This window comes from Lissotriton vulgaris, chromosome 3_1 (genome assembly GCF_964263255.1).
Source record: "Lissotriton vulgaris chromosome 3_1, aLisVul1.2, whole genome shotgun sequence".
In the NCBI taxonomy this organism is placed as follows: domain Eukaryota; kingdom Metazoa; phylum Chordata; class Amphibia; order Caudata; family Salamandridae; genus Lissotriton; species Lissotriton vulgaris.
The window spans coordinates 11527767-11552441 of NC_141689.1; the positions used below are offsets into that span (position 1 = coordinate 11527767).

The 24675-nt window shown below is 40.7% G+C and overlaps 1 protein-coding gene across 1 annotated transcript in view; it reads left to right on the plus strand.

Moving 5' to 3' along the window:
* The window catches only part of LOC147725823 (uncharacterized), a 227306-nt gene that overhangs the window by 132165 nt on the left and 70466 nt on the right, over positions 1-24675 (plus strand). The window contains exon 4 of the mRNA XM_086959997.1: positions 999-6436. Coding sequence (XP_086816123.1) covers positions 999-6436 — 5438 coding nt within the window. The remainder of the gene's footprint in view (positions 1-998; positions 6437-24675) is intronic.

Below are 24675 nucleotides of genomic sequence, written 5' to 3' on the forward strand. Positions count from 1 at the left end.
TACCATCTACCAAACTTCTGATATGTTTCGTGCTGTTTACCAGAGAAAGTCCTGTTTGCTGTCTGAGTAGCACCAGCTTCTCATGCGAAAGAAATGCTATGCTGCTGTGTACATGTATAATTCATGTGGTAATGATAGCTTCTACCGTATACCTATCTAACACCTCAAAAGGAACATCACCCCCTCAAGGGTGGCTCGAATGAGTGCCTATTCTTTTCAGGGTGTAAAAATAAAGTTACTTACCTGTACACTGTGGTTCTCCAGTATTGATATATTTCATAGATGCACATGCTTGAATCTTCCCCCTCGTCATGGTGGGAGTCCCACTGTAACAGAAATATAAAAGCAATGCTAATAAATAAACCTTAGAAAACCCATTGGAAACAATAAAAAATGCTAACCTATTGACCTTGTTTTAAAGCATTAAAACTTCAGCCAAATGGAGCAGAGACCCAGAGACCCTCTTCCCCTGCAGAGCCACCATATCTCTGAGGGCTTCCGCACGTCGTTTGATACAGAGTCTCTATGAGCTCTGCTCAGTCACAGTAACCTAGCTTTGACCTTTTGACCTGACTCCCACCATGACAACGGGGATGATTCAAGCATGTGAATTTATGAAAGATATAAAACTGTAGAACTTGATTGGTTTCAATGACATTTTCTCAAACTTTCATTACTAGCAAGTTCAGAGGGATGAGGATGTATACGCTCTGAATATGTTTTATATCAAATTGCAAGCACATTACACCTTCCAGTAGCACTGACTTATTACACAATAACAAGATAGGCGCACAAGCTAAGTAAATAAAGCATGACTTTTAGACCATAGCAATATTTTATAGAGTACAATTAATTATTTAGGACAGGACAGAGCTCATGCCAGGCCAACAAGGCTGACACACAAGGCAATCGATCGGTTCTATTGTTTCTGTAAAATAGAGACCTTGTTCATGCTATAAACTGATAAGGTAAATAAAATATGTTTCTTTTAATTGCAGGAAAAGAATGTAGAGGAGAAGTTTAAACAGCTCTTGCTTGACATCAACATCAAAGAAGAGAAGGGTATGGAATCCCAGGACATTGGTGACCGGATGAGAACACTACAGCAGTACCTTGTAGCCCAGTTCCTGATGAAGAAGGACATACCCATCTGGTGTCACAGAGGTTTGGACAACGCCTTTTATGTTGAGAATATTTCACTCACTGAGCAGTTGAGTCTCCTTAAAGCAACAATCCAGGTAACACTGAAAGAAGAGGGGGTAACACAGTCCTCAAAGGAGACAAAAGACATATCCAGCTTTCGCCTTCATATCATAGGGGAACTGTACATCACAAACAAGACCTTAGCTGGGAAACTATCCAGAGCTGTCTTTTCTGAGCTTTCCAGCACCAGCCAAGACTTTCTTGGGAACATATTATTCAGTGGAGCATGGACCCCAATCCAGGCAGTTCAATTCACTCTGAAGGTGGAGGAGAGCAGCATTTCACAAGCGAAGGTGGAGGCCATCCTTCAATGTGTGCAGACATATCTGATTGATGTAAACACGACCATTGCATCTTTGAAGGAGCAGGATCCTGTGCTGCTTCTGCAGCAACAGATAAAGAATGAGAAGGACAAGGACCTAAAAACTATACTAGCGGAAATGAGAAAAAACAATTATCCTGAAAAAGTTCTGTCTGTCTTGGAAAAACTGCTGAATGAAGTTGGAGCTCGGCTTCCAGCATATCAAACCTTAGATCTGGATGAAAAGATGAAGAAACAAGGTATAGCTATGATCAAATCAATAAACTTTGTAAATCCTGATATTGAGACACTGGTGAATGTTTTGATTGGCTTGTGTGTGGCTGTTCAGGACACTACGACATTAGTAACGCAGTCAGGAGAGAAGATTGAGGGCTATTTTCCCCGCATGACTCAGCTCGCAGCTCTGTTGGCTCTTCTCATGTCTAAAGCCCCTGAATGCAATGGTTGTCTTTTGGAGATCTTTACTGGAGAGGGTAAATCTACCATTGTAGCCATGCTCGCCCTTATTCATGCTATCCGTGGGAAGAAGGTTGATGTTATCACAAGTTCACCAGTGCTTGCCCGTCGAGATCAAGAGGAATGGAGCAAACTCTACAAGATGTTCGATGTGTCTTGTAGTGTTGTGCCACCTCCAGGGTTAGATGAATGTACCGACTCAAGAGAAATTGACAAGGCAATTAAAAAGGCGTATGCAGCTGATATTGTGTACGGTACTGTTGGAAACTTTGCTGCTGACATTTTAAAACAAGAGTTTGAAAAAGGCAAAACCAGAGGAGATCGGACCTTTGACATAGCCATTGTGGATGAAGTGGACTATATGACCTTAGACAGCGGCGTCCAAGTCACATACCTTTCACATGCAGCAACAGGAATGCGGCACTTAGAACAACTGCTGGCAGCTGTTTGGGCAAAGATGTGCACTTGCCAACGCATCCAGGAGGCCAAAACTGGTGACACTCTTTGGGCCACAGGAACACAATACTTTCACAAAGTTACTGCAGCAGCTGTCATGGGGCCGAACACATCAGAGCATTTCTCCTCCCTTGACATTCTAATGCCAGGACTGCAGCTGGGGTTCTTTACTGAGGAGGATGTGAAGAAGCTTCAATCTACCCTAGTGGAGTCTGATCAGCCAATCACTCAAGCTCCACAAGACTCTGCAATCAAAGAACTCATGGAAAAACTGGGGCCGGCTCAGCAGCGAGATCTCTTGTCTATATTTCAGAAGGTTCTCGAAGATGCAGTTGTTTTTGAATATTATGAGCTAAAGGATGGTAAAGCATCTCAATTTGCGATCAGTTCCGTATCAGACAACAAATCCTCATCTGATCATGACAAAATTTGCATTCTTCTCCTGGAACGTGGCTGTGCCTGTGTGGTGATGAGCGAGAAGGCTCTGATCGAAGGAGCGGTCACTGAACTGGAATCAAGAATCAGGTACTCAGATACCTATCAACCACCAGATAAACAAGAGAATAAGGATGAGACCTTTATTCTCCTGCCAGCCTACCTGAAGGAATATACCCGGGATAGGATGAAGGTCTTTGTGGAAAATGCTATGAAGGCAGTCGTGATGGAGAAGGATCGAGAGTACATGATAGAATCAGCCGTAGACATGAGTCAAGTGAAGTCCACCTCGCCCATCCATGAATACCACTCCATCATCCCAGTGGACTTCAAAGCCACCGGTGTCCTTGAGAAGAACAAGCGCTGGGGTGACGGCTTACAGCAGTTCCTGGAGATGAAGCACCAGCTGGCGATCTCTCCACTGTCAAACATCACCAACTTCATGTCAAATTTCCATTTCCTTCAGCGATACACTAAAGGCACAGGCATGTTCGGAGTCTCTGGAACCCTAGGGGATGAAGCAGAGGTTGGGTTTCTTAAAAAACACTACAAAGTATCCTGCTATGTTATGCCCACTCACCGCCATACTAAGAGGACTGAGCTACCAACTCTACAGGTCGAAGGAGGCCATGAAGCCTGGATCAAAAGTATCTGTGAACATGTGAAGGAGCGCACAAGTCCAAGCCAGTGGGGCAAGGGCCAAGCAGCTTTAGTCGTCTGTGAAGATGTGAAAACAGCTGAAAAGCTTAAAAAAGAGTTAATAGAATTAAAAGCTGTTTCCAAGCCAGATAACATAACTTTGTACACCAGAAGTGATAAAGACAATATTGAAACAAGAAGTTTTGATGCAGGAGATGTTATCATTGCCACAAACCTCGGTGGAAGAGGCACAGATGTTAAAATCACTAAAGATGTAAATAAATGTGGAGGACTCTTTGTGATTCTCACCCACTTTCCCACAAACATGAGGGTAGAAAAGCAGATATTTGGCAGAACCTCTCGCAAAGGAAACCCTGGCATGCTCCAAATGATATTAAACTATGATGACCTGTCACCATCCTATCAGGATCAACCCATCGAGGTGATGAGACAACTCAGAGCAGACTACCAGAAAACACACATCACCGAGATGGAGGCTGAGGAGCTCTTTGAAGTACAGATGCGAGAAGAACTCTTTCAGAAGTTTTGTGAACATCTCAATGTGTTTCAGGGAAAGTACAATAAGGCTGAACAACGTGATATTTATAAGACGTCTGATTCATCGAATGACTGGGGCTCCTTTGATTACTCTCAGACAAAGCTAGACTACCGCCCGGCTCTCAATGCGTTAAAGGAGAGCTGGGCTCTTTGGCTCACACTACATGAGAAGGACATAGATAAACACAAAGACATCAACGAGCTCAAAAAAGACCTTGGCCAAGTAATTCAGAAGAGATCAGACAGCCTTCTGCGAGGGGAAACAGATAACTTCTACGACTTCATCAAACAGGCTATGGATCGCATGTACCTCCACACTCAGAATAAAGGATCGGATTATGGGGCACTATCATTCTGGAAGAAAGCAGAGAAGACTGATCGGGTGTACCGTGCTGTCTCACTCTACAATCAGGCCTACATTACAATTAATCTGGGACAGACAGGCTACATGCAGAAAGCATTGGATCTCTTGAATGAATCCAAAAAAATGATTGAAATCTATGTATCAGAGGTGACAAACACCACCGTTGCCTGCCAGATGTCCTGCTTAGCCAAGTTTGAACCTCACAACAGAGACGATCCCAACTTCACAAAACAAATGCAGACGCGCAAGAGTCTATTCAAGTCCTGGATCGAATACATCGATAAATCCATTGCAAAGCTAACTGAGTTCCAAAAGAACAAAAGCAACGCTATTACCAAGGACCAGGCTGTCTTCTCATTGTCAACTGATCACAGTCCTATAACAACCGATGAACTAAACGTGCTGTATGACTATGGCCTATCCTTTGTGTTTGAAGTCGAGAAGAAACCAGAATTCTGCATCAGTGCTCTCATTTGCTTCATAATTGGTGCTTTGCAGGTCCTCGCTGGGATTCTTGTGTGTGTTTTTACCTGTGGGACGGCTAGTCAGTTTGGAATGGGTCTGATTTCGGAGGGTGTGTCGGACATGATATCAGGAATCGAAGGGATGATAAAAGGGGCATTCGATTGGGCAGAATGGGCAATATCTAAGGCCATCAGTATTGGGCTCTCACTCATAACTGCAGGTTTTAGCATCATTAAAAAGGCAGCACAGGCGGTTTTTAAAGTGACAAAAGGTCTACTCAATGGAACAAAAACATTTGCATCTCTTGCCGATGACATCATTCGTTCTGGAAAAGCTATTGTATCTTCCATTAAAACATCTGCAACATCAGCCACCTCTGCCATTTCCAAAAATACTCTATCCAAATCCATTAAAACCCTCGCCTCAAATTCTTCCATGAAGAAGAACCTTGTGCAGGCAGTGAAGTACACTGGTCAAGAAATGGCCAAACAAGGAGTTATTCAAGCATTAGATTATGGCATGGACGCAGCCCTCAAGGGGGTCTTCAAAGAAATATTTGAAAAAGCCTTTAAAGGCATGATAGCAAAATCAGTAAAGCAGAATCAAGCTTTGAAACAAACACTTATAAAGTTCACAGTTGTCAATGGGGTGCCAGAGATGGCCCTAAAAACAGAAAATCCATTGTCTTTTCAGATTCGAGACACTAATAAAGAGAAGATGACCAGTCTAATGGCAGATGTTTGCCAGTCTGCTGTCGATGACATTGCTGATGATTACAGCACCTTTGCAACGGTCTTTAGTTATCTCAACTCCATGAAAGATGGCATTCTGACAATCCTGGACGAGGCCAAAGTGAAAGGAGTCATCCAGAAAGGATTCAAACTCAGTGTTGAAGTCGGAAAAAGAACTGTCGAGTTTGTGCGGATGGTAAATTCTGCCCCAACTCAAGACATGATTGACAATCGAGTCATTCCGTTTATAGTCAAAGAATGTGATGGGCTAGAATCCACTTCCGACTATAAGGATGATGGACGCCGCAACTTCCCAGCTGTAGAGAAAATGAAAGAGCAACTGTTGGATATGATATCCCAAAAGATAAATGATAACTTTGTTGATTTGCTTTCAAGCCGCCTAAACGGGTTTGTGAGTAAACCTTTGCATGCAGCCGTGAATAAGCAAGCAGGTAAAACTGTCGACAATATTCTTGGAAGGAATAAGACTGAGCGATTCTTCATTGAACAAAAACACAAAAGCGATATGAAAAAGACACCAGTTGAGGGAGCAAAAAATAAATTAACAGAAGTTCAGCAGAAAGAAGTCAATGATTATGTGAAGAAAATGCAGGATACAAGCTGCCCGGCGACCGAGCTGGACCTGAACGTCCTCACGAAGAGTGACCTGCTGAAGGGGAAAGGCATCAAGATTATCATGGTGGACGAGAATCAGAAGAAGATCTCCACGGAGGTCTACCCAGGCAAAGACTCCACAGCCGGCGTCATCACCCTGCAGCTGCAGAAAGTAAAGGAGAAAGCTGAAGGGTAAGATGGCAATTCATTATTGCTAACAGAACAACTCATAGATGTGTCTGCTGATAATTATTTAAATATTGTACATTTGCTTAAATGCACACTCCAGCATCAGTGGCAGCACTGTCCAACAAATTAATGTTGGATGGGAAAAAGATAGGCTTCTCCAGTGATCACTGATAGTCTGCACTGATGGTCTGCACTGATGGCCTTCACTGCTAACCTGCACCAATGATCTACACCAGTGGTTCCCAAACTGTGTGCGCTGGCTCCCTGGGGGTCAAACCTAGTCTGGGGAGCTGCACACCGAGCACTTTAATGCATTTAATGTTGAATGGTCCGTTGGCTTCAGTTCAACTAATTAGACTTAAACACATGATGTTGATGATTTATAGGTGACATTCCTAAAGGTGTAAACGTAGTGCTTAATTGATCGCATGTAGAGGGAGATGACCCCCATATTTCACTGGATCCCCACATTTCAGTACTCCCAAAGTAAGCAGAAGATGCCCGTTTTATTTTGTTAGATTTGTTTTTTTTTGTTTTTTGTTTTTTTATTGTTCTTGTACAGCCAAACTGCAAACAGAAACACAAATAGCAATATATATCGCTTGATCATAAAAGGTAAATATTTACATTCAAAGGAGAAAAACTCATGATTCGTAATAGTCCCGAAATGCGCTCCACATTTTTATACCCAGTCTCTTTTTCCTTGATCCTTTACTTGAAAATAGATTCCCCTCTAAATTATATAAACTCAGCATTTTAGCACGCCATTGATGAAAATCCGGTGGTTTTTCCTGTAGCCACTCCATGGCTATGCATAGGCGTGCAACAGTCATTGCAAAGAAAATGAAATGTCGGTATTGAAAAAGTGCTTCCGATAAATTGTCTTTTTGGATTTTGCCTAACAACATCATTGCTGGGGAGATAACAACCGTTGTTTTAATCACCGAAGAAATACATTTTTCCAAATGTTCAATAAACCCCTGTAGCTTAACGCAACTGTAAAAAATATGTATCGCCCCAGCATCATTATCCCCACACCGGAAGCATTTACCTTCATTTCCAGCTCCCCATTTTGCCATTCGCTTAGGAGTATAATATAACGTTTTAAAAAACTTAGCTTTCAAATTTGCAGACATTAGCGCCTCTTTTGACAATATTAAAAGGTCCTCAACTTCCATCTCTAAGTCTCCAAGAGATTCTCTCCATTTCAGCTTGACTTTCTCAATATCATCCTTCTTAGCTGAGACCAAGGATTGATATATCACTCCAATTTTAACCGATCTGCTAATTCCTTCAATTACTTGATGTTGAGTAAAATTCATACCTCTTGGATTCAAGTAATCACGAATTTGTAAATATTTGAAAAAGTACCATCTGGGCAGTGAATATTTATACTTGATCTCTTCGAAAGATTTACAAATCCCATTCTCGTTTACCATGTGTCCTAAAATCTTGATACCCTTCTGCTGCCACTTCGCAGTCATTACATCTGAAAAAATTCCAGGTAAGATCCTTTGTGCATTAAGCGGAGTATAGTATGATACTCTTGCTAAGTCCATTGTTTTTGTAAACCATTTCCAGACCTTAAATGCCCCCAGGGTTACCTTAAACCTTGTTCATTTATAATAGCTCCCATCAATCTCTTTGACTAGGATATGCTTTGCATCTGGCCCTAGCTGTATGTCAAAAATGTTCGGAGCGTTAGCAGCTTCAGCTTCTTGCTCTCCAGTAATCAAAACCTTCATTTTTAGTAAGAAGCAGGTTATATAATAGAGAAAAAAGTCTGGACCCCCCATCCCTCCCCTTAAGTACGGCAACATCATATAATTCATTGCCCTCCTAGGTCTCCCGGGGCTCCATATGAATTTCCCACATTTGGACTGCAGCGCCTGTATTTTATCTTTAGTAATTTCGAAAGGTATAGATCTAAATAAATATAAAACTTTTGGTAATATATTCATTTTTATGACATGTGATCGCCCAATAATAGTTAAATACAGCCTCTCCCATCTATCCAGGGATGATGTAATTTTTGCCATTAACACATTCCAGTTTACTTGTACTAGTTCCGTCATATTTGCCCTGATCAAAATGCCTAAATACGTTACTTCTTTTACCACCCTACTGTCTTGCCATTTAATCGTCTCAGAGCAAAGAATTTGAGTTTTTGACTCATTCAATTTATATCCAGTTATGGTGCCAAATACCTTTGCTAACCATTCTATTTCTTTTATTGCAGCTTCAGGATCGGTTGCAACCACTGCTATATCGTCAGCATATGCAAAAACCGAAAAATAATAATCCTGAACTTTGTAGGGGGAACCAAGATATTCCGGCTAAATAACTCTATTAGGGGAATTAAGTGGAGAATTGTGGCTCAATGGTTAGAGGAGGCATACCTGGAAGCTGAGGTCAGACCCGGGACCAGGGTTCAATTCCCGACGCGGCAGGGTCTGAGCCCAAATGTCCACGGACTCGATAATTCTCACTTCGGTGCCTACTCGAATCACGGGTTCACACTCTGCAACTCTGGGCAATAGCTTGCTTAATCTCCACTACGGCCCCCCGCGGCGGGATGCCTGGCTTTCACCTTGGGGATGCCCAGTACGGGTTATCTCACAGGGAAAAGCCAGGACGGGTTCCCAGTGCAAGCGCCGGGACACTCCGTTTGGGTAGCCGTGCGCTATATAAGATACACTAAAAAAAATAAAAATAAAATAAATAAAGGGCAAATAAAAGGGGGGAGCAGAGACACCCTTGTCGTGTACCACGTGTTAATATAACTGTTTCCGAAAGTAAACCCATAAGTGATATCTTTGCCACAGGATGTAAATATAAAGATTGGATTGCTCTAATACATTTTGGCCCGAATCCCATTTTTTTCATTAGTTCCCACAGATATCCCCATTGCACGCGGTCAAACGCTTTTTCCGCGTCTAGCAGAATCAGCGCTAAATCGTTATTTTTCACAGAGGCAATATCAAATAAAGAAATAACTTTGTTAACATGTTCTACCGTCCCCCTTCTTGGGATGAATCCGTGTTGATGATATGAAACTAAGGAAGTCATACAATCAGTCAACCAATTGGCTAATATTTTAGAATATATTTTGTTGTCTGCCTTTAACAACGATATCGGTCAATAAGACCCTACTAGTTCTGGTTATTTACCCTTTTTACAGAAGACTGCAATTGTGGCTTCTGCCCACGTTTTTGGTGGATATCCCAGCTGAGCATCTCGCACGATTTTTAATAGTTCCTCTTTAATATCTTGATAAAATTGTACGTATACTTCACTAGGTAATCTATCAGGGCCTGCAGCTTTTTCATTGGCTAGGCTTTTAACAGCCCTTTCCACCTCCTCCTCTGTAATCGTATCCTCTAGCCATTGTGATTCTATAGAATCGACCCTTTTTATGCCTTCTGCTAGTATTGCGCACCAGTTTGATCCATCATCAGCGGATCCTTCATATAGCTCAGAATAAAATTGCTGAAAGACCTTAAGTATCTCTTGTGGTTCTAATTGTGCCACCCCAGCAGAATCTAACATTTGGGCAATATTTCTGGCTGATTCTTTTATACGTAATTGAGTCGCCAATTTTCTCCCAATTGCCTCTCCATATTCATATGTATCCATCTTAGATGTAAAGTATCTCCTTGCATTTTCTTCAGCCCATAATCCTAATACTTTCGCTCTGTCCTTAGCCACATTGTCCTCCAGTATGGTTAGATCGCTCCCCTTATTGACTATCCCCTGCATTAGTAATATTTCAGATTGAGTTAGTTGCAAATATAATCTATCTAACTCTTGTCTAGCTTTTTTTTTTACTCTTACAGGAAAAATTAATACATTCTCCCCGAAACCCAGCTTTAAAAGTATCCCATATTATGGCCTGTGAACTGGATCCCTTATTCTCTTCAAAAAATAATTTGATCTACTTCCTAATATGATCTCTAAAATCAGCATTGAAGATTAGTTTTCTGTCAAATGTAAAGCTGGCTTGTCTAGATTTAATTAACGCCATACCAATTTCTAGCAATATCGGGGAATGATCTGATGAGATTCTGGGGTATACAGAGATTGTCGCACCTTGAATTGCTGATACAGGGGCAAAAAAGTATTCGAGTCTAACCAACTTTTTTTGAGGGTGAGAATAAAACGTATTTCCACTATCTTGTGGTCTTAAATACCCCCACACATCCACCAGCCCACGATCTTGTACTAAGCTTGATAAAGCCTTATATACTTTTGGCTTGCGACCCTTATACTTGGCCAACCCATCCTTCATAGAAGTATTTGTCAAGTTAATATTCATATCCCCACAAATCAATATAGGCTGGGGCCAGGTAGTTAATTCCGTATTTATCTCGGCTAAGGCATCTGGATCGTCTAAGTTCGCGCCATAGATGTTACATAGTGTCAATTTTTTACCATCCACATTAAGTTCGGCTATTGCCCATCTTCCCTTTTTGTCGGCCAATGTTCTGCCTGATACTACATTATTACCCTTGCACATAATGGCCACGCCCCGTATCAAACTAGATTGTACGGTTGCAGTCACAAGTGAGAATCCAAGTTCTTTTAAGACCCCTCTATTTGACTAGAGTATGTGGGTCTCCTGTAAACATACTATATGTGGTGCTATATATCTTAATTCAGCAGCAACTTTCTGTCTTTTTATCACATTATTCAAACCTGAGACATTTAAAGAGAACATTTTTAATCGTTTAGTTGCCATTTATCATTTATTTCGGTTCTACCAAGGTAAACCACAAAAATATTCTTCCCTTTTAATCGTAAATTTCGATATAGGATCAATAACAAAGATAAGTCATACCAATCCAACACAGTAAAGTACTGAGTCTTCCGTACTAAAGCCAAATCATTAGTGACATTCTCAATATGCAGTTCGCTGTACTCAAGAACTTCTTTTCCCCACGTTTTCTCCCTACAACCCCCCAGTGTACCACCCGTGCACCCCCCCAACCAAGTGTCCCCCCCAACCCTTTACTGAGGCTTTTGGACTTATGGTCCTGTTGATGCGAGCTTTCCCCCATCTACCTGCCTTCGCCCGCGAACATATTACTAATTTTGATTAAGCTCAATGAGAAGAGAAAAAGTCTTACACGCCGACCTACTGAAGAGAGGCCTATGCCATAAGAGTAGAACAAACCAACAGTACCAAAATCATAAATGAATCATAGAACATTAGAATTTTTGTATTCTCATTTCAATTGGCCTAATTACATTGTGTCCAAGAAGGTCTTAGCTGCAAGTGACGTCATAAAATAGTGCGTGCGTTCTCTATGAACAACTTTCATTTTTGCGGGAAACATTAGATAGGCTTGAGCTCCCTTGGATTGAAAAACAGGTATAAGTTGTCGCATTTGCCATCTCAAATCCACAGTTTGTTTACAGAGATCAGGGCGTACAAAGTAATCACAATCAAGAGCTTTGATTTTCTTATCAGGTCTTGCTTTCATAAATATTTCCTCTCATGCCAAAAAACTATTGAATGCCACTAAAATAGCTTTTGGTTTTTGGTCACGCTGTTCCGAATAATTTGATCCAATTTTAAAAGGAAACCGGTGTGCTCTTTCCACTTCCCGATCCCAGTCCCATCTTGTAGAATCTGGAAATTATGTTTTCAAAAGCTCAATAATGAACCCTCGAGGATCTGACCCCTCCTTTCCTTCTGGAATTTGTAAGAACCGCAAGTTATTTCTACGAGAGCGATTCTCTAAGTCAATAACTTTCCAATTGATATCGTCTTTATTAGCCAGCTGTGCAGCTATTACCCTCTTCTGTTGCGTTACCTCATCCTCCAGTGTAGATATGCGCACTTCAGCTTCAGTTACTCTGCCCAAAAACTCTGAATGCGATTTAGCACACGTCTAACTGAGTTTGGAAGTTTTTTACATGAGTTCTGCACTCTTAAACTGTCCTGCCTATGTTCCTCTCTATTCAACATCATAGTCTTGTAAATAAGGTCAAGTGAGATTTCTTCAGTTTGCTCTTCTCCAGAAAAAGATGCAGCACCTCTACGATCTTTATCTCCCTCCTGTGTCAAGCGCAATCTGTGTACTGTATGGCCATCCGTGTGCTCAAACTCCTGCTCTTCAGCCTCGTAACCACTATTAAGGCTTCCTTCAGCCATACTCATCTGCATAGCAAACTGTTGTGCAAGATCTTCAGTAGATGACACAGAATGCTCCGAAAGGGAATAAAAGTCTGCTGAATCTGTGCTTTCTATGTACTTAGCCTGGGGAGAAATAGCAGGTGAGGTTTCGTTAAAAAACCCCTCTGTTGCAAGATCTTTCTCTACTATCTCTGTCAAATTCTCTTCAATCTCCCCTTCGACCTCTTCAACAGCTTCAGTTAGCTGTGCACCATTGAGCCTAAATACTATCAGAGGTTGCTTGTGGCCCCAGCCCATTCTCCACACGCTCAATTAAGGCTTCTACAGATTCGATAGGCACTGAATCTTTAACCGTATCTTGATTCATAACATTCTTAGTTCCTTTTAAAGTCTTTTTACTTTTCATTGAACTAAACAGCTCAGGAATACCTTTAGTTCTCTTTGTAGTCTTGGACGCTTCGTATGCTGCATTCTCCTTCTCCTTCTCCTTCAGACGAGGATTGCCTTTTCCAGCTCTCTCAGGCTCTTTAGCCCGAGCCTCCGCTTGGATGTTGTCCTTCATTACGCTTCTTGGTGCTCCAGCAGGTGCTCCAGCAGCTGTTCGCGTTGGTATAGTTACATTGTCCACACCCGAGTTTTCGGGCTCCCCCTGCATCTCCGCACCGGTGGCCTCCTGCCCGCGGCCCCTCCGACCTTTGGGAGGCATTTTGTGAGCACTTGCCGCGCTCGCGTTCCTGTCAGAGATGCCAGCTCCCGCTGTCCAACTGCAGCAGGTTTGCCGTCCTGCGAGACCCACCCACTGCCTCTAACGCAGCTGCTGCAGTCTCCGCAATCCGGCTCCGGCCTCAATCAGCACCGCAACCGATGGTGAACACATCGGCGTCCAAGTTTGAAGTTTGAAGGTGAATTTAAAAATAATATCCCTAGACTTTTGAGCTTTTTTTTAAATGTGCATCGAATGGCCAGCGGCAGGACAGCTTCTAATGACTTTTCAGACCCCTACATCAGCGAACGGACGCCAATGTCCGCGAGGTCCGGCAGGAGCAGCTAGCTCACGCGACCGCTGCGGTCGCCATCTTGCCTCCCTCCGTTTGGACTCTGCCTCCCTCCATTTGGACTCTATTTTGTTAGACTTGTTAATAGTTTATTATTTTCAAATGCATTTTACACCAATGCAAGTTATCAGGAAAGTATAGTTGTCCTGTCAATCAAACACACTAAGTATTATTAAGTATTTACATTTGTACTTGAATTATAGGTGCTTTCAGTACACAGTTCTTTCAGTTCATACACATTTCTAGACAGGCCTGCTCTCTCCTGGAGCACAGGGAAGTAAAACAACATATAGGGCATAGTGGCGGTATTTGGAAGCAAGAGAGAGACAGCCATTTAAAAAAAAAAAAGAGGAATTTATTTTACTTGCATTGTTTTGGAGGTAATTTTAGGGAGGAGGCAGCAAAAATAAAGCAGTATTGTAGTGTAGTTCCTATATTCCCAATAGGCTCTGCGTATTGGAATAATATATCCTATAGATTTGAGGTGCTACGGGAAATTTTTGCGATTTAAAGTTCGCCGATAAAATTGGTTTGCTGGCAATCAAGAAAGAAAAAAAGTGAAGCAGTCCGAGCCGTGGACGGAACCAATTTATCGTCGGGCCCATAGTGAGTCATACAGAGCCGGTGGAGTTGGAATCAGAAGATGGACATTTGGAAACCTTACAATTCAACTTGATCGATGCTCCACAGTTTCAATTAATATTGAGGTTGCCATGGCTCACCGAGCATAAGCCCCCGATTGATTAGGTAGCTCGAACAATAGCTCTAGATTCCAAGTATTGTAAGGAAAATTGTCATAGAGGTTGTACGATTGGCCCAGAAAAAACACCAGCATTTCATCTGAGTGAACAAGGAACCACGATCTGTGTCATAACTACTACCGAATTACCTGAAGAGTATCATGAATTTCAAGATGTTTTCAATGAAGTGGAAGCAGAAAGACTTCCCCCGCACAGAGAATTCGACTGTAAGATTGACTTGGAACCAGGATCCAATCTCCCCTGTAGCAGAATCTATGCTTTGACGGAACGAGAAGATGAACATTTGAAGGAATATATACAAAAGTATCTTGAAAATGGATTCATAAGGCTGTCTCTATCACCAGTCTCAACTCCACTATTTTTATTCCCAAGAATAGTGGAGAGTTGAGAATGTGCATAGATTATAGAGCAATCAATCGAATCACCATCAAAAATCGATACTGCCATGCCCTAATCTCAGTACTATTAGATCAGATGAAAGAAGCAAAGGTGTACACTAAATTGGACTTGAGAGGGGCCGACCATCTTGTCAGAATTTGCAAAGGAGACGAAAGGAAGACGGCATTTAGAACCAAGCATGGTCTCTTCGAATATCAAGTAATGCCTTATGGTTTATGCAGTGCCCCAGCTGCCTTTCAGCATTTTAAAAACAATATGCTGAAAGAGAGCATTGATCAGTATGCAATAGTGTATATAGACGATATACTAATTTACTCCAATACTGAAGAAGAACATGGAGATCACATAAAAAAGGTGTTGCTAAAATTACGAGAAACCCACCTGTTTGTTAAATTGGAAAAATGCGCATTTAATGTTACTTCAGTGGAGTTTCTGGGGTTTGTGCTTTCACCAAGCGGAATAACCATGGATGAACACAAGATCAAGGCAGTGACTGAATGGGAGTCTCCTAAGACTGTGAAAGAAGTCCAGAGTTTTATAGGCTTTGCTAATTTTTACAGGAGATTTATTCAAGATTTTTCTAAAAAACAGATCCCTTTGAGCAATTTATTGAAGAAGGGTGCGCACTTTAACTGGACAAGGGAAGCTGAAGAGGCGTTCACTCAGTTTAAGAAATATTTTACTTCTGCACCAGTTTTGCTTCATCCAGATCCATCTGAGCTCTTCTACGTGGAAACCGATGCTTCCAACCTGGCCTTGGGCGGTGTGTTGTCCCAAAGACACAAAACTACAGGACAACTACATCCAGTAGCTTTTCGCTCTAGAAAATTGACAGCGGCTGAAGTCAATTATACAATAACAGAGAAGGAGTTATTGGCTATAAAAGATGCCTTTAGAGAATGGAGACACTATTTGATTGGAGCCAGGCATGTAGTCACCGTTTATACAGATCATCGGAATTTAAAATTTTTGAAGTCAGCCAGAACATTGACCCATAGGCAACTACGTGGTCCCTGTATTTTGCTGACTATGACTTTGCTTACTTATCGACCAGGCTCTCAGAATGGTAAGGCAGATGCCTTATCCAGATTAGGCACAGAAGGAGTTTTTGAAGAGGTCAAAGACTTGTCAATCATTCCACCCGAGAAGATGATTGGAGCAGTTTTGCATGAAACCCTGGAAGAGAAGAATCAGAATTTAACGACCTTGGAAGAAATGAGGAAATGGGTAAAAGAAGACTCCAGACGTGAAATTCGAGAAGGTTTACTGTATCACAATGGAGCGCTTTACCTGCCTAAGCCGGAAGTGCAGCAACAGGCATTGAGAGAAAGTCATGATAGCATTTTGGCGGGTCATAAAAGCATTTCTAAAACTGAGGATTTGGTGAGAGGACGTTTTTGGTGACCAGATGTGATAAAGATGTAGGTCAGTATGTAGCCACAAGTGAGATCTGCGAGAGGGGAAAACCTGAGCCACAAGCTCCTAAAGGGTTGTTGCGACCTTTACCTACTCCACCCTACCCATGGCATACAGTCACATTAGATTTAATTGTCGATCTACCCTCCAGCCAAGGGTATAATACCATTTTGGTCTGTGTGGATGCATTTACAAAGATGGCTCATTTTGTACCTTTAAAACATTTGCCCTCAGCTAAAACTTTGGCATTCACATTTAGTCAACACATTGTTCGAGCACACGGTATTCCAAAGGTGTTAATATCTGACAGGGGTTCAAAATTTTTGTCCCATTTTTAGAAGGCTTTCACTAAATGATTGAATATCGAAACTAGGTACACCACTAACTGTCATCCTGAATCTGATGGTCAAACAGAACAAACAAACCAAGAATTAGAACAATATCTGAGATTGTGTTTTTTGGATTAGGAGGGTGATTGGCAGACTACTTGTGGGCAGCTGAGTTTGCACATAATAATGCAAAACATGTTTCCACTGGCTATTCCCCTGTTTATTTGAACACAGGTAGACACCATGTCAATCAATAAGTTTTCAAGAAGTAGATGTGCCAGCAGTTTTTGATTTAGTAGAACACATGACACGAGTACATAGACTAGCCACAGAAAACTTAAACAAGTCTAAAGAAAGTTACAAATATTTTGCAGATAAAATGAGAAGAAAGGAACCAGAATTACAAGTTGGAGACAAGGTTTTGTTGAACACTAAGAATCTTAGGCTTAAGGGAGTCAGGAAACTTAAGCCAAGATTTGTGGGTCCATACTTGATTGAGAAAAGGTCGAGCACATTAAATTATCAGTTGAGATAGCCAAAAGGGTTACGTATTCATCCAGTATTTCATGTCTCTTTATTAAAGAGGGTGCTTAATGATATACGAATTACCAAACCCCCAAAACCAGTTCAAACTGAAAAAGGAGAAGAGTTTGAAGTAAAACAGGTATTGGATGCTAGAATACGGAAGGGACGATTGTACTATTTATTGGATTGGAAGGGTTTTGGTCCTGAGGAAAGATCTTGGGAGTTGTCTTCAGAAGTCCATGCACCTCGATTATATAAAGACTTTTATAGAAGATTCCCAAACACGCCTAATCAGAGAGGTAGTACTTTGAGGGAGGGTACTGTCAGGATTGTGAAACCCAAGGTCAAAACTAAGCATTCAGTGACTCTGGTTTGTGGAATAGGCGAGAAACATGTAAGGCTGAACAAATCCTAAAATTGGAACAACACCTAAAATGGCTGCCAAAAGTTTGATTGCCAGAGCTTCTAGTCAGCGCTCTAGTCTTGGATGGCAATCAGTAAGATCCAGGTGATGCGCCCGTTCTGTGGCGCACTTCACCTGTACCTTGAGGAAGACTGGACACCATGTGAATTGCGCCGCGAAGTATTAGGGAAAAACGTCGCGTATTTAAAGAAAGACTAGGATACTTAGTTCGAGAACATTTCCTGTGAAGTTCTTTGGATCCGCAGTAAGACCATTCTGATATTGTTAAATGTAATGAGCTTGCGCATATGTATTTGATGTACAGACCCAGGAGGCAGCATGCACATATGAAAAAGGTTCGGAGGTACTGAGCATGCGTTGCTAGAAGCCGCCGCTCAGTAGAAGAAGAAAATACAGAGTCAGTAGAAGTCAATAGAATTGCTTGACAAACACACGCACGATATTGCGCATTTGAAACTAAAACTCATAGACACTGAGCATGTACTGCTAAAGGCCGCTGTTTATGTAGAAAAGGAAATACAGAGTCAGCTCGAGTCTATAAAATTAGTCTGACTAGTCTTACGTACGATATTAGCGCTAATCAAGCAAATGTGAGAAAAAATGAGAGGCAGTAGAAAATGACTCTCTTGCAGGATAAAAGTTGCTTTCAAGTCTTCAAGAGAGACTACTGGATTAAGGAGCAGTGTAATACTGAGAGTGAAAATTAAACTCGAGTTTTGGGTTGGTAGAAGGCAGCAATACACATAGCTAAAACCAAGTAAGGTGAAGCAAGAATTACTTAAAGAAAAAGATACACTTACCAACAATTGAATCCACATAAAAGCTGACAGCACTACAAGCTAGGTAAGGAACCTGGGAAAGATAAAAGAAATAGAGGAGGTTAGCAATAGAGCAGTAAGAGAATTAACCAATCTCAATTGAATGTTTAGTACAGCAATTAGAAGATAAGAATAAGAAAAAACATCAAGAAGAGAGGCATTGGTCACATCTTGACGGGGTAGGTGAGCAAGAATAAAGAATATACAGTATGATAGAAGTAAGCAGGAAGTTGAGTATTTATGATTGTGTTTTTTCCCACACTGTGAAATTTCAACTCATTCTAATCTGAAGAAGACTTTAGAAGAAGACGTCTGAAGCTGAAGAAAGAATCAGACACAGTGTGGCTGTCTCTTTTCTGTCCCATCCCCTTTCCCCCATGGGGTTTCATTAGCATACATGCATAAATAGTGTGTTGCTGAGAGACCCTAGGTTGGCGTTGGGAACTTGCGACATTCTGCTCCTGTGCATCGTGGTGAAGAGCACATCCTTGACAGCAGCAAAGACTGTACCCCAAGTGTCACAGTCCTCCAGGTGTGGTGTGATTCCAATTGGTAAACAAATTGTTAGAATCCTGTGTTTCTCATGAGGTGTACTATCAGGAAATACTGCCTCGATTTGAGTAATTTTTTGGGCTAACCAGAATGGAATTTGTTCACTTTTTGTTGATAATTTACCAATGACTGATGGTCTGTGGTGTAATTTTGTTTGTGTTCCCCTGATCAGGGGTGTGCTGTGGAATTCTTATAGCAGGTTGGACTGTTAGAGTCCGCATGACATATTGTACCAATTGTCTATGGATTTTAATTAGTTGTTTTAGCTGAGCTAATAGTTCCACATCTGTCATTTTTTAAATGTCCGGATGTGGTGTATAGCTGGCTAGTACCGGCCATGTTGCTCCTAGTCTACCTAGTGGACCGAGCCTGGTAATGTGATTTTGATGTTGTAGGGTACCTTTAAAACTGAGCTGATGCTCTTGGTAAGTTAGTGGAATTTCAATGTCCTCGAAAGGAACGTATTCCGCTGGAGGTTCCTCTATCTTATAGAAGTGGAGCACATGTGTTCTTCGATTTGCTTCAGGGAGGATAATCCATGAATAGAATACCTCTGTCTGACGATATTCGTGTGCCTCTATCACAAAAATTACCCTACCACCTCTCGGTGATAGGCCATTTTCTATAAGCTTTGTAGCGATGGTTTTCCGTACATTTTCCGCAATGATTATAGCATCCGCATCGTCTTGTTGGAGACCTGTAACGTCTAAACCCAGTCGGGTTGAAAACGTTGCAGTTTCACTGGCCCCGGGATTATCCTCATCAGCCATTTTGTTGACTTAAAATTTGCAGAGCAAGTTTCAAGGAAACAAAGATTAGGTGCACAATAATTTTGGAACACTGTATCCTTTAACATTGAACAAAAACAAAAAACTAATACATAGGATTTTTCCGTCCTACCCAGTTATGGCGGATTTTATTCTTTAACCCACTCCAGACGTCTATTGGAGTATTTTATGGGAAAAAGGGGTCTCTGTGAAAAGCACGACTGAGTTACTCTAGTATCTAGCATTACATTAGTGCCTTACCAAACGTTTGGCGCCATGTAGTGTAGTTCCTATAGTCCCAATAGGCTCTGCGCATTGGAATAATATATCCTATAGATTTGACGTTGGACTTATGTCGACTAGGTCTCTATCGAATATATTAGACTTAATTGTGAGTGCAAGCTACCTCAGAGGTAACGAGAAACAATCTCGAATGAGCAAGAAGGGATTAGTTTCTGACAATCATTTTTTTTTTTTTTTTATATTTTTTTATTTTCAGTGGCAGAGGCATACAAAATACAGGGATGAGAAAAGCATGTTAGACAATGACAGTCATTCGTATAATTGCTAATACATTATTAACAAAACTAAGTAAGAAATACATGAAAAAGAGGAAAAGATAAACCGATAAGACATATAAAACATAAGATATCTCTTTTTACAGATGTGGTCGTTATTGAATTAGATCCAGTTATCAATAGGAGACCATAGTTTCCTAGCAAATATTTTCTTTCTCTGTCCTTTCAGTTTGTACACTGCTTTATCCATTCTATAAACATTTAACAACTTTCCCAACCATTGCTCAAATGATGGCGGATCAGCATCTAACCATCTTGAGGTAATACAGAGACGGTAAATAGACATTCCAATGAAAAGAAAATGTTCTTGATCAGCAGATAAGCTCTCGGATGGAACATATAAGCCAAAAATAATCACAGATGGACATAGTTTGATATTAGTATTAAGCAAATTAGTCAAAAACTTTTCTATCCTATTTATATATACAGTTAGTTTAGAACAGCTAAAAAACATATGACATGAGTCTGCTGCTAAAATTCCGCAACGACTACAATTGACACCTTTCGTAGCTTTCCATTTAGCCAGTTTTGCCGGTGTGTAGTAAAGATCTAAAGAAGCCATGTAATGTTGACTTTTAAGAGAACTGTTGATTAATGTTTTATTGCTAATCTCAAACGCCCTTGCCAGATCTATCCCTTCTATGCGCAGTTTCCTTTCCCATTTCTGGGATTGTTGGTCGAGGTCATCATGCAGCCTATTAACCATTAGTTGATAGATTGTACCAATGCGACTATCCCTCCTGCTGCTCTCCATAACATCATTAGTCTCCATTGCGTCACTATATAAGAGATTTTTTTTTTCCAGAAAACTACGAATTTGTAAGTATTTAAAAAATTCGTTTCTGGAGAGGCCAAATATATCTTGAAGTTCGGAAAAGGACATTAGAGCCCCATTTTGGTACAGTTGCCCAATTGAGTGAATCTGTCCCAGACGGAATCGATTCGTGGGGATATCTTGAGAAATACCAGATAATGAAATATTGCAACAAATAGGTGTATAAAAATTATATTTTGAGGTTATCCGTAAAGCTTTATTAATTTGTCTCCAAACCAAAAAAGCAGAGAGAAGAACCTTAAATTTTGGTTTTTTGTAATAGCTCGGCTCCATAAATATAAATAAACATTGGCGCACATGAGCCCCCATAAGCATTTCAAAAATAGATGGTGCCATAAAAGTTTCATTAACATGATCATGAAATAATAGAACCTTAATTGTTTTAAGAGTTATAGCCCAATAGTACATTCTAAAATTCGGAAATCCCAGCCCAGCGCGCCCTTGCGGTAAGGTACACCATTTTAGAGATCTTCTTGAACGACGATACCCCCATAAAAATCTGGACAGCATCCTATCTATTTTATTAAAAAGGGACATAGAGAAAAATAAGGGAATGGTACGAAGAAAATAAAGAAATTTTGGAAAAATCAACATCTTAATGACATTGGTCCGTCCAAATAAAGATAAATGTAGATTATTTATCCTTTCTAAGGTTCTGTTAGTGGATATAAGTAAAGGATCCAGATTTAGTCCAACAATGTCATCTATTTTAGATGATATAGTTACACCAAGGTATGTAGCAGTATCATTTAGTGGAATATCAGTGGGTGTACCAGTTTTAGAATGTACAATTTGGGTTTTTGAGATATTTAATTTGTATCCAGAAAATTTACCAAATTCACTAGCAACTTGTATTATTTTAGGTAAGGCGGAAGAAGAATCAGAGGTTACAATGGCCACATCGTCTGCGTATGCTAAGACTTTGTGGTCTATCTCATGGAATCGGACAGGTGGGATACCAGGTTCTAAAATTAATCTATTCAAATAGGGTTCTAGATAAAGTGCAAATAAAAGTGGAGAGCAGGGGCACCCTTGTCTGGTCCCCCTGGTGATTGAAAATGGACTGGAGATATCCGTGCCTAGTCTTATTACACCTTTTGCATTAGAATAAAGTGACTGTATAGCTTTAATGAATTGTGATGGAAAACCCTTCCATTTTAGTACAGTCTACTCTGTCAAACGCTTTTTCAGCATCGAGTAGGATCACTCCGACTGGGGATTCCTTTGCTTGAGCCCAATCTAACAGTGCAATAACACGTTTGACGTGATCTGTAGTGTCCCTATGTTTAATAAACCCGTGTTGAGAATTAGAAACCAAACCCGGCATAACATCATTTAGTCGATTTGCAAGAATTTTAGAATAAATCTTACTATCAGCTGTAATCAGGGAAATGGGACGATACGAGCCTAATTCCTTTGGATCCTTGTTCTTTTTGACAAAGACAACAATAGTAGCTGTGGACCAAGAATCAGGAGATTTGTCTTGAAATGATACATTAAAAATTTTAAGCAGCTCTGGTTTCAGCAAGTGTCTAAATGTCCGATAAAATTCAAGAGGAATCTGATCGGGCCCCATAGCTTTACCAGCTGCAAGACTCATAATAGCCCTTTCAATCTCTTCCCAGCTTATTGACCTAGCAAATAAATCTATATCATCTGTACACAAAGAAAGTTGATTAATGTTTTGTAAATAATCTGTGGGATTGAGAGTCTTGTCAATTTCATTATTAAAGTCATTATACAGCATCTTATAGAAGCCATGAAATGCCTTTAATATTCCTTCCCTACTTTCGTGAGGGACCCCATTTGTATCTTTAACACATTGTATTTCGTTAAAAGAAGATTTTTGTCGTAGGCGCTGTGCTAGAATTTTTCCCGTACGTTCACTAAATTCGTAACGTTCCGTTTTATATTGTTTAAATTTTGCAGCTACTTCTTCAGCAATATGTGTACGAAGACCTGAGCGTTCAATGGTTAATCGTATTTGTACATCCTCTATATTAGCATTGTTTTTACATGCGGTAGATAATTCCAGCTCGACCTGCCTTATCTTGTTTAACCTGACCCTGAAATCTGTTTGTTTTTTTTTCCTCTTATAATTTGCAAAACTGATTGTCTCGCCCCGTACAATAGATTTAAAAGAGTCCCAAACTACTCGTGGAGAGGCAGTATCGTTGTTTATTAGAAAGTAATCTTTGATAATGTTAACCATAAATTGAAGGTATTCTTCATCTAATAATAAATTTCTCCCTTTCGCATGCAAATTGCAACGCCTCTTTTGATACCCATTTGTTTAGATGTAATCATAACTTCTAATCCCAAATTATTCAGAAGAAAACGTTTATCCCATGAAATGTGAGTTTCCTGTATGCATAGCAGATCAATATTCAACATTTGGAGCATTGTTCGGAACATAGCAATCTTCTTTAAGTCATTAAGACCATTAATATTAATAGTACATATTTTCACCTTTTTATACATATCAAAAGTGATAGAAAAAAATTATCGACCGTCATCACAAACATTTGTTCTTCAATATTATCAATCAAATGCCTTATATTCATCCCTGCGTTGAACACCTCTGCCTTACACCCCCACCACCAACCCCTGCCCTTACCCGCCCCCACCCTTGTTCCCCGAGCCCCTCCCCCCACCCTCCCCACTATATGAGGCACAGGAACTTTCAGTTCCTGGAGCGTATGGATGCCGTGTCCCTAACCCATGGCGTCCTTACTAAAAGGAAGAAACAGCAAAAAAAGAAGAAAAAAAAAGAGAGAAGGAGAAAATTCAGAAAAGAAGAAAGAAGAAAGAAGAGAATAGAAATAGAAAAACATAACGGTCCTGCATTCGAATAGTTATTAAACAGTATAATTACTACGCTCAGATTCTGAATTTATCATACTGTACATCAAAATTCTTCTTGTTTATTCAAAGAGACTCCAAGTACTCCTTAGCTTTGATTACAGAAATAAAGTATTTTGTTTGGCCCTTGTATATAGTCTTTAGTTTTGCAGGACCTTGAAGAAATACTGCTACTTCTTTCTTCTGAAAATCAGGAATTAGTTGCTTCAGTTGCCATCGTTGAGCTACAGTAGCTTGGCAGTAGTCTGGTCGCACAAAGAACTGACAGCCTAGACCATCCGCTTTCTTATCTGGTCTAGCGTTTACAAATATCACTTCGCGGGCAAGGAAATTATTAAATGACACCAGGATGGCCCTAGGATAGTTTTCTTGGCCTTGTCGTGGTTTCCTTGTTGTGAAAGGGAATCTATGTGCTCGTTGTATTTCCCGAGCCCAATCCCAATCAGTAATTTCGGGAAAAGCATTGTTTAGTAAATCAATGATAAACTTCCTCGGGTCCCCTCCTTCTTTATTTTCAGGGATCCCCAAAAAACGCAAGTTGCTTCTGCGGGCCTGATTTTCCAAACTGGCTAGTTTGTCAGATAGGTCATCCTTTTGTACTTTGAAATCTCCCACTTCTTGTCTTTGAGCCATACATTCTTCTTCTAGTACATATATCCTGGCCTCTGCTTCAGTGACCCTGAGCATAATTTGATTGCACGTCGTACTGCGTTTTTAACTTTGGCACATGTCATTTGCGTGCGTTGATTCTCGGCTTTGCTCTCTGCCCTATGACTCATCAT